The sequence below is a fragment of the Acinonyx jubatus genome, chromosome D3 (assembly GCF_027475565.1).
Source record: "Acinonyx jubatus isolate Ajub_Pintada_27869175 chromosome D3, VMU_Ajub_asm_v1.0, whole genome shotgun sequence".
NCBI lineage: Eukaryota > Metazoa > Chordata > Mammalia > Carnivora > Felidae > Acinonyx > Acinonyx jubatus.
In genome coordinates, this window is record NC_069392.1 from 15,757,720 (window position 1) to 15,773,389 (window position 15,670).

The 15,670-nt window shown below is 46.8% G+C and overlaps 1 protein-coding gene across 20 annotated transcripts in view; it reads right to left on the reverse strand.

Annotated features, from left to right (window-relative positions):
* CIT (citron rho-interacting serine/threonine kinase) overlaps nt 1-15,670 on the reverse strand; it is a 166,409-nt gene that overhangs the window by 13,729 nt on the left and 137,010 nt on the right. For 10 of the 20 annotated variants that reach the window (XM_053206540.1, XM_027043924.2, XM_027043921.2 and 7 more), the window contains 16 exons: nt 14,510-14,672; nt 14,068-14,232; nt 11,702-11,839; nt 10,970-11,150; nt 10,228-10,319; nt 9,593-9,697; nt 9,181-9,350; nt 8,411-8,455; nt 7,869-7,949; nt 7,603-7,738; nt 5,795-5,934; nt 4,304-4,396; nt 2,688-2,796; nt 2,462-2,590; nt 1,874-1,954; nt 86-164 (listed from right to left, as the gene is read on the reverse strand). In XM_053206540.1, the coding sequence (XP_053062515.1) occupies nt 86-164; nt 1,874-1,954; nt 2,462-2,590; nt 2,688-2,796; nt 4,304-4,396; nt 5,795-5,934; nt 7,603-7,738; nt 7,869-7,949; nt 8,411-8,455; nt 9,181-9,350; nt 9,593-9,697; nt 10,228-10,319; nt 10,970-11,150; nt 11,702-11,839; nt 14,068-14,232; nt 14,510-14,672 (1,907 nt within the window). The remainder of the gene's footprint in view (nt 1-85; nt 165-1,873; nt 1,955-2,461; nt 2,591-2,687; nt 2,797-4,303; nt 4,397-5,794; nt 5,935-7,602; nt 7,739-7,868; nt 7,950-8,410; nt 8,456-9,180; nt 9,351-9,592; nt 9,698-10,227; nt 10,320-10,969; nt 11,151-11,701; nt 11,840-14,067; nt 14,233-14,509; nt 14,673-15,670) is intronic. The other 10 variants (XM_053206551.1, XM_053206550.1, XM_053206546.1 and 7 more) reach the window with 3 other exon arrangements.

Below are 15,670 nucleotides of genomic sequence, written 5' to 3' on the forward strand. Positions count from 1 at the left end.
TTGCTAGATGGAATGGAAAGAAACACACACTTGGCCCCAAGCCCCAACCGCCGAGGTTTTCAAAGTCTGAAAGGGCAATGCTTACCCCAGAGAAGAGCGTGCCTGGATCTCAATTACTTCTAGTGAGTTGAAGTGGGTCACAAACAGATAGGGTTCTCTGTAGGCTGCATGGCCACCACAGAAGAGCATGGGCAAGGAAGGGTTAAAAGAGAAACTCAAAACCAGGCTGCAAGGCCACCTTGGACCTAGCAGTCCCACCTAAAGGGATTTATCCTACACATACATCCATGTGCCAACATAATGAGGCATGTTCAAGTATACTCACTGCCATGTTGTCAGAGCAGACGATGGGAACCAACGCAAGGGGACATTATAGGGGGTCAGTTAAATAAATTAGGGTACATCTATGGAATTCTGCATAGTTGTAAAACCTGCAGGAAGCTCTCTATGTACTGATACATAAAAAAAACCTGAAGTGTACAATTTTACTTAGTGTGAAAAGCAAGATTCAGAATGTGTAAAGTGTGTCACCATACTGATTTAAACAAAAAGCATTTTTAAAGTGTGTTGGGGGGTAGATAAGAATATATTTTCTTATGCGTCTGTATTTGCACAAAGCACTGGAAGGATAAGAAACTCAAAGAAGTATTTTTTCCCCCTTTGGGGGAGAGGGAATAGAGAATTAGGGAGACAGGTTATTTGGGTGAGGCTTTTCATTGTATACCTTTTTAAAGTGTTTCATTGTATATGTTTTCAAAAAACATTAAAGATCGGGTTCATAGATAATCAAATATTTCTGGCCTTAATACTATATATCAATATCATAGTGTCACTGAAACTCTAGGATATGATGAGATCTTTTTCTGTCTTAAAAGTAAAGGAGATTATCACTACCATTCCTTTCAGTAAACTAGGACTTTGGTATTAGACTGTTAGTCGTGCCTCCTGGTACTCAGGCTCTGGTGGATAGAGCCTCCTTCCCTTGAATCTAGGCTGACCCTGTGGCTGCTTTAACCAGTAGGATGTGGTGGTAGCAAGAAGGCCTGCCAGCTTGCACTTCTGCACTCTTGGAAGAAGCCCACGTGGAGAGGAACTGAGACCTCCAGCCACCAGCCCAAGCTGAGTTCCCAACAATTATACCAATTGCCTGCCATTTTGTGAGGCCATGTTGGACTTCCTGCTTATCCCAGTGCTCCCACTGGAACCGCACGAAGCAGAACTATCCAGTCCAGCCTCAGCATCTTAGGCAATGACAAGTTGTTGTTGTCTTGTCCGTAACAAGTTTTGGAACTTGTTATGCAGCAATAGATAAACCAAATAGCCTCGACAGGTATTTCAACCGTAACGGCATTTCAGAACATTCACACAGACATGTATGTACATATTTGCACATAGGTGTCTGCTTATGCTTTGACCCAGCAGCTCCACTTTGAGGGCTTATGAGCAGCAGGTACTATTTGACAAGTGTGCAAAGATCAGTGCAAGATGTTCATCATAGCAATGTTTGTACTTACAGAAAGAATGAGCATGATCTACCTGCTCTGCCTAATCAGAACTGATTAAACTGACAGGTGTTCAGCTATGCCATGGGATACTCTGCAGCCTTTGAAATGATTTAAATTCACAGGCAATGCTCTCCTTTCTGTCATGAGAGCCTAACAGATATTTCACAAGGCCAGTGGCCTTGGCTTACGTGGTTCTTCATCAGAATCTTTGCCCTGAACACTTCTTCAGGTGACTCTCACCTGTGGTGCTTGGTGTCTAATGTAATCCATAAGCATAGTGCTTAACCCAAAAAGGAGTCCACCTGCAATTTTTTCCTAGGACACCAGCTGCTGGCAGAACAGAGCCCTCCATACCTTGCATCACTTACCAAAGGCCAAAGGTAAGCGACTCCACTTGAGATCGTCTGTGCGGCTACGTCTTCCATAAGAATCCACGAACACCCCAAATTCTGCAAGGAGTTGGAGCCCGGGGCATCAGCACAGCCAGAGGCATCAGTATCAACGACACATACTTTGATAGAAGAATAAGGGATTGAACCCAGGGGACCACCAGCCAGATTTAACTGGATCATTAAAACCTGAAGACCTTTGCTGAGTCACATCTCTCAGAGATGTGTTAAAGGAAAGCGGAAGAGACAGAAAATAAGAGGCAAAAGGAGGAGGAAAAGGAGAAAGAGAGACCCAGACACAAGGAGGAACAGACAGAAAGACCCAGAGATAGGAAGAAGGGGGAAAATGAAAAAGAATGAAGAGAAACATCACAAGAAAATGCAAGAAAGAAGGAAGGGAAAAAAGAGAAAGGAAAGGGAGAGAAAGAAGGGGCAGAGAAGGAAAGAAGTGGCTGCTCTCAGGAGAGAATATGAGAGAGCTGGACCAGGCAAGGGTGCTGGTAGGGTCTGGGGCTCCTGGTGTCTGCGAGCCATCAGACCAGTGGCGGGCGGGAAGCCCTGACTCACCGTGGAAGCAGAGCAGGTACTCCTCCCGCTGCCCTGCGCCGTTCACCTGCACGATCGAGACAGGGAAACTATTGGAAGAGGAGGCAAACACAGCAGGCGCCAAGGAATGGTCATTCTTATCCAGGAATTCTGTAAAGTCAGGTGAGAAGCGGGGCTTCAGGAATGAGCTAGTGTTGGTGGCAAGGCTGGAGCAGAGTGTGGGCTGGGGGGAGGACTTGGGCCCTACCCTCAAGCGTGTACTGCTTCATGTCAATTTCGTAGAATTTATTGGTTCCAATAAGGATACTGTAATTGGTGAAGTGGATGCAGCTGCAGGGCTCTGAGGTCTCTATCTCCTGAGACAGAGGGTAGAAGAAAATGATGTGAGTTAACACAGAGCAGCCCCCTTTCCACTGCTATTCCATTTCCGCCTCAACTAACCACGCCTTGGAGACGGTCACCTCTGGACTTATTCACGTTCTCAGCCACACAAAGCACACTCCATCTTTTCATGTCCCCCATGAGGGCTGATCATCCCTTTGCTACCTCTGAGTTCTTTGCAACCCCAGACCAAGAAAATAAGGTCAAATGGCAGCCAAAAAGAGTCAGAAACACCATTTCAATGAAAAGGTTGCAAAAACAGATCTTTAAAAATGCAAATTCTTATCTGAGGAAAAGAACTGGAGAAAACAGGGTTAGAGGGAGTGGTTTTAAGCTTCCTTCTTTTGGTAAGCTAAGTTTCTAACATGAACCTGTATCACCTATATGATTATTCTCATCATCATTGTTGTCATCTCCATTAGTGATGGGCTAATTACTTCCACTTGTTTTCAGGCCAGTCCTAATAGTAAAAAAAAACCTAGGCATGCTTATTCAAACGGTAGCCAAGAATTACAGGGAAGCAATGATTTCTGAGAAATCTCCTAAAGCTAACAGTTCAAGCTCACAATCCACACTATCATCACTGAATATTTCTGATCACCTGCTAAGTATGAGGAAACTTTTAGGCAGCATGACACAGTGAAATGGCAGGGAAAAATCAAACTTCAGTTTTGGTCTCAACTTTGTAACAGGATCTCAAGCCAGCCTCAATTGTCTAACCTGAAAATTGGGGATTACCACCCCTGCATTTCAGAACTGTTGTGAAAGTATATAATAACCAGCTCAGTTTCTGGATGGTGGACGAACAGCCCACCCAGGATGAAACTATTTCCCTAACACAGAATGACCTCTATGTATGTTCACCCATCAGTCATTTCACTTCTGAGACTAATCATGAAGACACCTGAAATAAAGCAGGCTTAGTACAGGTGGCGCTTTCCTAGCCTAGGGACAACGGCCAGTCTCAGGAAGTGAGGCAAATGATCCAATGTGCACCTTGTCCACACGGCAGTCACCATCACCACCACTCTGCTCCAAGGACAATCAGCTCCCTAATTACACATCAGAACACAGCTAGCACTGGCTTCTCCAAAGGTTAATAATAGAAACTTCTAGGATCTGACATAAATTCTGATAAGTGCCACCAGAGACTGCTAGCTTCTCAGAGAGATGTCCTTCCTTTTTTATGCGAATTGAAACAAAGTGTCTCTTCGATCAGCCAGCTGCCTTTCTCCCGTAACAAAGGGCTGAATTCACTGGGCAGGCTAGAGAGGCCGTTCACAAACAGAAGGAAAATGAGAGGGAAAAGGGCAGCCACTCAAGGCTCTGAAGCTTCCTCCAGGTGTGTCTGTCTCTTTCTCCCTCTCCCCCTACCTAGAGATCACCAAGGCTGAAGGGACCTGGCACACACTGTTCCCTGAGACGGCACGCCTTCCACATCAATTGGTGGGGACAGCAGGACAGGTGAGGCCCAGGACTTACTTTCCGAATGCAGTACTTGCTGAGGTTTTCATTGTAGCGGAGAATGATGACTTTGCTGGGCATGGCTGCACAGATGCAGAGCCCATTCTCAATCTGAAAAGCAATCAGGGAACAGAAAAAGAGTGTCAGTCGTGTGTATACTGGCTCCAGAGCAAAACTAGGAATATAACATCAATTTTTTTTAATGTTTACTCATTTTTTGAGAGAGAAAGAGACAGAGTGTGAGCAGGGGAGGGGAAAAGACAGAGGGAGACAGAATCTGAAGCAGGCTCCAGGCTCTGAGCTGTCAGCACAAAACCCGATGTGGGGCTCGAACTCCCGAACCAGGAGATCATGACCTGAGCCGAAGTTGGATGCTTGACTGAGTGAACCTACCCAGGCACTCCCAAAAAACTTTTTTTAAATAAAAAGAAAAGAATTGATAAAACTGATGGAGCACACAGTGTTTTACCTTGCTCAGTCCCCGTCTGAAAATCCTGGGCCCATCTAGCAATGTCTTTTATCGGCCCCTTAAGATTCCTCTAAGAAACCTTTTCAAATCAACACCTTTCTAGGCCAGCCATTCTACTTTATATTCTGCCCCCCCCCTTTTTTTTATTGCCACAATTAATCACAACCATCATATAAGTGACTAAGAAAAGAATTCCAGAGACCAAAAGTCCTCAAGAATAGTGACCAAGGTCAAGGCCCCTTCAGGAGGTTCCTGGAGTCAACCATAGCCCTCCCCCACTGGTCCTCCGTTCCTCAGCACAGAATTCTCTGAAGGCTCAGTCAGGGACACAGGATGTGTTGGGTAAATGCTGACTCAGTGGCTAAACAACAGATTCCCAGTAAGCCATTTTCTGAGAAGGGAAAGTCAGTGGTTGTCAACAGGATGACTCCAGTGGCCTCAGGCGGCCTGCAAATGCTTGATTCAGATTTCATTAAAGTTAGACATGTTCATGTGTAGGCACCCACAAACACTCTTAGTTTTTTCAATAAAAAAAGTTTCCCTAAAGAAGCAGGCAAGAAAATAAATGTATTTATGCACCAAAATCAATATGTTATTAGCTACCAAACAATTAACCTGAGTTACCGTGAACTGACTTTATGTTCTATAAATGTCATAAATCAGAATTTGCTAATTTCTAGTAATAAAACATTTTTCATCCAGTCCAGGAGTGGGGATCCATGTTAGATTAAAAAAAAAAAAAAAAGACTCTGTCCTACACACACTGACACAGATATACACACACGTACACATTCTAAGCATGGATCTTCCTTTCAGTTTTGTTAAATTCTCATTTTTCTCTCTGACATTTCCTTTAGATTCAAAGCCTGTGCAAATTTCATGGCTACACAAATTCCTTCATGTGTCTAAAGAAAACAACAGAAATTTAACCCAGTTAGAAGACATACAATTTTCAAGGTCAAATTGGTAAGCTGCTTCAAAAGGAGGGAAGAGCCGATTTCAAGAACATTCTGCCAGCTGAGGCCCTGAGGAGAGCCTACCTTGCCAGCAGCAAACAAGTGACAGCCCTTCACGGCTTCAAAAACGTTGGGTGAGATGTCGGGCTGGGCGGGAAGGTGAGCCTGCGCCAGGGACTGCTTCACTTTCTTCACGTCAACAAGGCACAGAGCTCGCTCTTCTCCTGAAGGGAAAAGGAAGAGCTTCACGGTCAGTGTGAGGCAGGGAAGCAAAGGTGCAGGATGGCAGTTCTACTTCTCTTCACAAACATCCACGCGGGGCCATGCAGGTCAACAGAGTTTCCCAGACACTCCTGTGTACACAGCTTAGGTCCAAGTTTCAGATCTAAAATGAAAACATCTGGCCTCTTGGTCAAGATTCTGGGATGAAAAAAAAAATTCTGCCGACATAATCAGAGAATGTGAACTATACTTTCAAACACAATCCCCATCAAAGTGAAGATGAGGATGGGTTAGGAACACGGAGGGGACATTTTATGAAATGACAGGCTCGGACCGTTCCGATAGGTGTCATGGAGGACCAAAGGAAGGCCAAGGATGCATTCCAGATTAAAGGAGACTAATGGGACACTACTAAATGTAGTGCACAATCTGGGACTGGATCACAAATCAGGGGGGAAAATACCAGAAAGGATGTTATTGGAGCCGCAGGTAAATTCTAACTATGAGCAGTGTGTCAGACAACTGCATTCCAACGAGGGATAAATTTCCTGAATCCAAAAACGGTGCCACGTGAAACTATTCTGTGTGATACTATGACAGTAGACCCATGCTACTACACGTTTGTCCAAACCCACCAAGAGTGAACCCTCACGGACACTCTGGACCCTGGCTGATGATGTGTCACTGCAAGTTCATTAGTTATGTCCAATGTCCCACTCTAGTCGGGGATGCTGATAGTGGGGGTGGAGGGATACTGGAACTTTCTGTCCTTTAAGCTCAATTTCACTGTGAACCTAAAACGCTTCTAAAGAATAAAGTCAAGTAGGAAGGGAGGAAGGTAGGGATGGAGAGAAAGGAAGGGAGGGAGGGAGGGAAGGGAAGGAAAGGAAAGGAAGGAAAGGAAGGAAAGGAAGGAAGGCAAGCAAGCAGAAAAACAAAAGAGGCAAAGAGAGTACGTGTTGAGAGCCAGTTCCTGACCATATTATTTCAGCCACGCCTAAAACAAGACCTGACTGTGGATGTTTTTGAACATTGAGCCAACAAATTACTGTTTTCCATTAAAAAAAAAAAATAGTACTGCCAATAAATAGAGAAAAAATTTTTTGCCATGGTTATGTGAGACAATGCCCATGTTCGTAGGTGATACGGTGAAGAATTTGGGGTCACAGCTGCAAGGGACTCTCAGACGGCTCAAAAGTTAGTGTGTGTGCGTGCACGCATGTACGTTTGTATAGGAAGAGAAAGAAAATATGGCAAAATGTTAACCAGTGAACAGATGAAGTGTTTCTGAGGGTCACACAGAAATAGGAGGCAACATGCTAACAGGCAGGCTCTCAGAAGGCCATGGCTCAAGGTGGCATTGACCTCGCCACGACGCTGGCATCAAAGCGTCTGATGTTACCAGGACTCTGAGGCTCCTACTCTTCCCCTGGCTGAATGGTGAAGTGTTCTTTGGGGGTGTCAGACTGTACTGCACTGGCCACCAGGGGAATGAATCTGGGCAGAGAGCGCCATCAGCTTGGGCACCAACAGGGACACGGGGGAAAGAGCCGCTTCTGCTCCCATCTGCCTGCAGGAGGGCCTGCCTTTGTGTTTCGCAAGCGTGACACTGGCTTTCAGGTAGTTTCCCTCGACAGTGAAGAGAAAGCGCCATGTCCTTGGCCTACCACCTGCTATCATGAGTAGCTTCTCCAGGTCCTTGATGATATAAATTTGGAAGACTGCTCCGATTCCTGGGACATGGGTGAGGGAGTTTTTCAAGACATTCAGAGCGTAGAGCCCTTCCTCAGTGCCTACCAACACCACCTGCAAGGAGAGAAGGTCACAAGCACAACATAAGCATGATCACATCCTGGGGACAACCCCATCAAGGAAGAGCCCTTTCTTTCTTGACTGCAGGGGGTGGCTACTGCCAGTGTCCAGAGAACAGTGCTACCTGGTCGCTGAAGGGCAGTGTGCAGTTCATGTCTAGACGGTCATCACCTTCCAGTTTCAGCAGGGAGTTTCCAAGCAATTTCTTTTCATATTGGAACAAATTTTAAAAAGAAGGAAAGAAAGGAAAAGAAAAAAACAAGGACATGGTAAGATGGAACTGTTCATGACCAAACCATCCAGAGAGATAAAAGCAAGAACAGAGAGAAGTTTGGTGCCAGGAAGGAAGGTTACTCGTGAAAATGCCAGAAACACACATTTGGTCTTGGCTTGCCCCCTATTTTGATCTGAGCTCAGAAGGCAAAACATGAATGTTACTGCTTATCTCTGGGGTGGTTGTTAATTAGCATCAAAGTAATGCCTCAGCTTGATGCAGAAATAAAATAGATGTAGAGATTTTCTGTGGTAGGAAATAAGCTGAGGCTAAAGAGATTCCACCTGCAAAGGGTTAATAAGCCACATGGAAGGCTCCTTCCCCTCCCGGCTGCAGCAAAAGTACAAAGCACAGTGTCAGCACCAAAGAAGCAAGCTTCTGAATCTCTTTACCTGAACCCACGCAGGCAGAAGCTCGTAGGAAATACAGTCACGGCCCTATTGTACACATATTAACATGGATTTCAATAACAGTCTCACACAGGTAACCACAAAATAAGTCATCAAATCACTGGTCCACCCGGTGAGCAAAGCTCCGATAAGGAGGCTCATGGTTAAGAAGTTCACCATTGTGAACTGTGAAGGTGCTTACTAGGAGCCCAGCATTTGGTCTTTGGTGGAGAAAACACCAATGAGCAAGGAGCCCTGTTTATACCCTGGAAGTTTCCAGGAGGAGTGATGCCAATCAAGGCACACCTACAGTTCCAACATCTTAAGGGTAAGTAGGATTCCAAACCTGCCTACAGAAGAGCAGTTCGTGTGGAAGGTACGAGAAGGTTATGAAAAGCCTTCCCGAAGTTGGCATGGCTGTCGGCAGACTTTTGTGCTGCTCCACAGCCAAGCGCTTGCAAATAAACTCATCAGAGTAAACGAGAAAGAGGATTTCCATATGAGTACATTTGCTGCCGTGACCAAGATCAATCGCCGCCCCAAGAGCTGGCTAACGGCACTGACTGCCTCATTCTAAAGGGCCACCAGGGGAGGGTGTGTGACACCAGACAGACCGCGTACAGCCTGTATCTCAGTGACACAAGAGTCCCAGTCATGACAGTCTCAGCCATCCCTCCCCCAGAGAGGCGGCAAGAGGGGCCCCACCACTCAGGTCAGTTCCCAAGTCAGCCCACTTTACAAAGACAGACTCCAGCTCCTGCCTCCATACTCACAGCATCAGCTTCTGCTTTTTCCCTAGAAACTCTCCCACCTGCGACCACAGACTCTAAGGCGGTGACCCAGCGCTGTTTGTCGGGGAAGCTGGGAGCCAGCAAGTAGAGCGTTCTTCCGGGCCAGCAGGTGGTGTGTGGGTGAGACTCCATCTTCAGTATGTAGGGGACATCTAGGGGATGGGACAGAGAGCAGGGGTCCGCTGTGGATTCCTCTCACTCTTGGGAGGGATGGCCCTGATGTGTCAGACATCGCCCAGGCATGCAAGTCCTAGACCCCACTAAAAAGGGGGAGCCAAGGAGGGCACCCCCTCCTCCCCCTGCTGATTCATCCAGCCCAGTGCCCACCCCCACCCTCACCTCCCCACCCCACCCCACCCCACCCCCTGCCGTGGGTTCTCCAGCTTCCGCTCACCTGCTTTGGCTGTATTTGCAAGCTCAGAAGCACCAACGGCGCCATGAATAGATACATCCCCGTCGGGAAGGCACAGCTCAAATTCTTCCACCGGCCTCTGTCCAGCTTGGTGCAAAGAGGAAGGGCAGAGAGAAAACCAAAAGAACAGGAACAAGAACGAGGGGAGAAGAGAGGAAGAAAGAAACAGAGAGAGAGAGAGAGAGAGAGACAAGGCAAGAGAGACAGAGTATGCGTGGAAAGAGAGGCGCACGAGAACAAAGGAGGAGGGGAAAAGGTGTGCAGAGAAGGCGGAGAGGGAAGATAAAAACAAAATAAAGTGTGTCAGATGAGTAGCACAGTCAAATTTCTGCTGACGATGCGGATTTATGGGCTAGTTGACTGAGGCAGAAGTTCTCTGAAGGTGTATTAGCAGGTAGGATCTTCAGGGCAGCACCCTGCAGGTTCCTCAGAGGGGAGACCTATAGACGTGAGTATCGTACCAATAACCTTTAGCGAAGTCATTTGGTTTTTAATTTTCAAAAATGGAAAATCGTAGAAGGCTTGCAACGCAGTTGGAAAAACAAAGCCTTCACGCCAAGACTGGGAGACCTGGGTCAACCACGTGCAATGAAATTCCCCCTGAATTCTTAATTTACCTTCTCTGGCTTCGCTGTCATAAATGAGGACTTTAGATCCCTCCAGGACAATGTACTTCCTGTCCCAGCCTTGCTGTCCTCGTTTGTTATTCCTGGGGATATAGGGATGGATAAGAACATAGGTTTAGACTCAGGAGGGAAGGAGGGAGGGGGAATCCTAGCCACGACGCTTCCCTAGGAAACCTCAGGAATGGAAGTGCCTGTGCCATCCATGTATCAGGGGAGGCAGAGCTTCCTTCTCCCCTTGTGGGTTCTGTGGCTGGCCTAGGCATTCCACTGGTATCAGACGAACAAGAGATAAGCATACGGTTTTTATTTTATGTGTGTGTACCTGGAAATCTCCATAAGAAAATAAAGACCCAAAAAGCAGATAGGCCTAGTGTTTGTATACTAGCTTGAACAAAGAGTAGTGGTTATGAAAAAGCAACTAAAATGTATGGGGAGGCTAAAGGAAGATAAGGTGTTACTTTAACAAGGCTTATCTGCAGAGTTTTGTCTACAAGCCTTGCCTCCTTGCTTCTGGTGAGAATATTTCTTTCCTCCTGGAAAAGGGAGGAGTGCTCTTACACGGGAGATTTATCTCCTGCTTTCAGGAAGAGAAAGGGGAGGTCAGAGGGGCCTTCTTAGACCTGCTGTTTCTCAAGTGCCTTTGGCTCAAAATAATCCTGGTTCCAAAGTGGCATATTTTGGGGTGGCATCTTCGCTGGCACATGCCCCAGCCCAAGCCACCCTGTCACAATACCTGGGCACTTTCATCCACCCTTCCAGGTGCAGGCCGCTGCTGGGCTCCTTGGTCTGGAGACCCGGGGAGTTCATTTTGTCACGGCAGAAGGCCTCGGTGAAGTGCGTGGCATACTCGGCTGGCAGGCCACAGGTGGCTGGCAAGCACGTAGAGCACTTGGGATGACACATCACCTGACATTCTGGGGAAAAGCAGTTAACAACCTGAAAACACCTTGTCGAACCCTGGACCATTCCTCTTTCTGCCAGCCAAGCCCCAGCCAGGGCCCATCAGTCAGGGCCCATCACCCAGGTAAATCCCTAAGCTTTCGCAGGAGCCAGGTCCTCCCTACAGAGAGAGGAAACATGAGAGCCAAGTGCTCTCCACCCAGTTGTCCTGGCTTCTCCCCAGGCCGCCACAAACAGGCGTGTAGAGGACCCACCGGCAAGGTTCAGCTGGAGCCAGCACCCAGCCTAAAGGTGGGGAAAGGGAAGCCTGGCAAAACGGGAGGGCTGGAAATCAGCAAAGTGCAAGGCATTTTGCACACGGGGGGTGGACACGTGAGCTGGAAACATGTATAAGTTCTCTCCTTCAACGGGAAAAGTAGCGTCCTCCCACTGGAATGAAAAGCTTCAAAATGAATGCGCTATATGGTAAAACATTTTTAAAGGAAAAAACCCACACCCATCAGATGGATTTGTTTAGGGGGAGACATGCAGGTGCCCACGGCAAACGCACCACTGCTTCTCTTACCAAGACATTTGGATGCCTGGCGCCCAAAGTGCACAGTATCCAGACACACAGCGCACTTTGTGGCTCGCATGTTCAATCCTACGTTAAATCGGTGAGGAATATTGTGGTGCATGCGCTCCTTAAGACGCCGACTGAATTCTGAAGGAAAATGTTTAAAAATTCATTAGGTGCTGCAAATGATACCGTCAAGAAAGTAAAAAGACAACCCACAGAATGGGAAAAGGATATTTAGAAATCATCTCTCTGACAAGGGGCTTGTAGCTAGAATATATAAAAAGCTCTTACAACTCAATAATAAACAAGACAACCCAATTTTAAAATGGGCAAAGGATCTGACTAGAAGATAAGTAAATGATCAATAAGCACATGAAAAGATGGTCAACATGATTGGTCATTAGAAAAACACAAATCAGGGGTGCCTGGGTGGTTCAGTCAGTTGAGCATCTGACTTTGGATCAGGTCATGATCTCACAGTGCGTGAGTTCGAGCCCCATGTCAGCCTCTGTGCTGACAGCTCAGAGCCTGGAGCCTGCTTGGGATTCTGTGTCTGTGTCTCTGTCTGTCTCTCTCTCTCTCTCTCTCTCTCTCTCTCTCTCTCTCTCTCTCTGCCTTCCCCCGCCCCCCCCCCCACTACCCCTGCTTGTGCTGTCTCTATCTCTCTCAAAATAAATAAACTTTAAAAAAAAAAAAAGAAAAAGAAAGAGGGGCGCCTGGGTGGCTCAGTCGGTTGAGCGACCGACTTCAGTTCAGGTCATGATCTCACGGTTTGTGAGTTCAAGCCACGCATCGGGCTCTGTGCTGACAGCTGGGAGCCTGGAGCCTGCTTCAGATTCTGTGTCTCCCTCTCTCTCTGCCCCTCCCCCACTCATGCTCTGTCTCAGAAATAAACATTAAAAAAAATTTTTTTAAAAGAAAGAAAGAAAAACACAAATCAAAAGCACAAGGAGATACCACTTCACACCCCACTAGGAGGTCTAGAATCAGACACATGGAAAACAAGGTGAGGGTGTGGAGAAATCCGAATCCTCATACACTGCTGGTGGGAATGTCAGGTGGTGCAGCCGCTCTGGAAGACAGTTTTGGCAGATCCTTGAAAAGTTAAAATTAGGATTGCCCAGCAATGGTGTGACCCAGCAATGCCATTCCTAGGTATATACCCAAGAAAGCCGAAAACATATGGAGCCACAACATAGAATGTTCACAGCAACGTTATTTAGGATAGCCTAAAGATGGAAACAACCCAAACGATTATCAATGGATTAATAAACAAGATGTGCTATCCATACAACAGAATATTACTCAACCAGAACAAAGCGAAGTACTAATTAATGCTACAAGACGGGTGAGTCTCCAAAGCATTATGCTTAGTGAAACAAGCCAGACACAAAAAATATGGTATGATTTCATTTATATGAAATGTCCAGAGCAGCAAATCTATTCAGCTTAGTGCTGCCAGAGGTCTGGCAGAGGGGAGAATGAGGAGTGACTGCTAACGGGTGCAGAGTTTTGTGGGGAAGGAAAGGTTAAGGCCAAAAAATGTCCCCAAATTAGAAAGTGATGGTTGTACACCCTTAATGCACTTAATAAAAAAACATCCAATCATACACTTCAAATGAGTGAATTGTATGGCATGTGAATTTATCTCCATAAAGCTGTTAAAAAACCATTACAGCAGGTTACAGAGTGTGAAACTATTTTAACACTCACAGATGCGTCTCAAGTTCGATGAATCAACTTAAAATCTCCATTATCCGGTTATTAGGAGTTGGGTATTTTTTTTTTAATGTTTATTTATTTTTGGGAGAGAGATGCAGAGTGCAAGCAGGGAAGGTCAGAGAGAAAGGGAGACACAGAATCTGAAGCAGACTTCAGGCTCCGAGCTGTCAGCACAGAGCCCGACACGGGGCTCAAACCCACAAACCGTGAGGTCATGACCTGAGCTGAAGTCAGACGCTTACCCGACACCCAGAGCCACCCAGGCACCGCTAGCCATATGTATTATTAATATACACTCTAAGATAACATTTTAAGTAAAAGAAGAAAGGTGCTTTGCAGTGTATAGCTTAGTGTGCTATGATATTTTAATAGAAAAAAGGGCTAAGGAAAATATGCCTATTTCCTCATACTCTTTAAGTATAATTATATAAGATACATGAATAATATGATATGTTCTCACATGCATGAACTATTGCTGGAAGAATACAGTGGTGGTCCCTGGGTAAGGGAACTGACATCGGGGACAGGGGACTCACTTCTTACTCTTTATCCCTTAGTATTATTACTTGTCACTTTTACCGTATGTATGCATTTTCTTAGTGGATTAAAAACACTTTCAACCAAACTCCAAGGGCCCCTTGGGAACGTACCCTCTGGAGTCGATGACTCTTTTCTGCGGCTGGATGGCGGGGCGAGCAGGCTCATGGCACTGGGCTGGTGCTCGGGCGACCGCACGATGGCGGACATGGCGATCTGCTGCCTCGCGGTGGCTGGCGTAGATGGGTGCGGGTGGTCTGTGGCCTTCCGGTGGGCAGCTGGAAAGAGACCAGTCCGATGCCTTCTGGTTAGCTGGGTCACCAAGAAGCCCAAACCAAGCGGACTGCCCCTGGGCGGTCTTTCAAGCCCCCGAGACCAAAAGGACACGCATCGTGCCAAATGGGCAATACCAAGGATGCTGTGAATTTTTCACACTTGGGACATCTGGACTGAGAGCTTATGGGCCAGAAACACAGATGCTGAACTAGTACAACCCATGTGCTTGAGGTGGGTTCTCTGCCTTTTCCAGAGACTTGGCGTAGAGAGTGCCCCTACCTTCCTCCCGGGCAGACCGGAGCTCGATGCGGGTCTTCTGAAGGGCTTCCTCTAGCTCTGCACAGCGAGCTTTCTCCTTCTCCAGAGCCACCTTCAGCTCATTGTACTGCAGAGGAACCTGTGTGGGCAAAGCAGGGTCCTCTTTCCGTCGACTAAATAAACCCTAGCAATGGAAACAGAGATATCTCCTAACTCCTGGAAACTGGCACTTTAGCTGAAGGAACTCTGACTCAAGAGGAGCAGACCATGAAAGCCAGGAGCATACTCACTGTAAGCGGATTTAGTAAAAATGGCATGTGAAGGGGGAAAGGGGAGACTGAACCACAGCCCGTTCCAGCCGGCTGGAAAAAAATAGGGTTTTGGAAATTTTCAACAAGAGGGCTCAAGACGCTTGCACGGCCACCACCCCTTCCTTCGGCATTCCCAAGGAGGAGAGCCATTTCCTGAGTCTTTACCCTCAAAAAATGGAAGTGGAGGATGGAGTCAGGACGGATGGTTCGGAAATCACTCTTGCCTTGAATTTGTCTCATGACGCTTAGTTACGAGACACACAGAGATGAGCATTTTTTAAAAAGGAGACAAAAAACTTGAATCCTAAAATGATGTCAAAACAAGGGGCTTACTCAAAGAAAAAAAAAAAAAGCAAATGAAAAAATGAAAACGTGTACTGGACATGGAAGGAAAAAGGAAAACACAGGGAATCATGTGGCTGAAAAAAAAATTAACCACCAAAAATAAATGGAAACACCCTGACTACATCACATGACACAATCAGAAAACAATCCGCTGCTAAAATACAAAAGATTAAATATCAGAAGCATAACAAGCACAGACAGTCACGCGGTATGCAAGAATGTCCCTCCCCGGCGGCCACCACTGGAGGAGGCTGTTCTCGTCCCTCACCGTAAAGAGAGCGCTGGGGACACGGGCACCAACTGCCCGCTCCAGCCCCTTCTCAGGTGTTCCAGGTCACTGGGGGCTGCCACTGCTCCCCCAGGGTGGGAATGCTTTGGGAAGGAAACGGCAGGGTCCTCAGAGACCTGTTCAGACTAAGAACACCCGGCCAAACCTCCTAAGAGGGCTCTGGTGGTTTAGGGAAGCAGGTCTTGGGTGGATCCAAAATCTGCATTGGTGCATCTGTGTATAACCCTGTCCATAGCT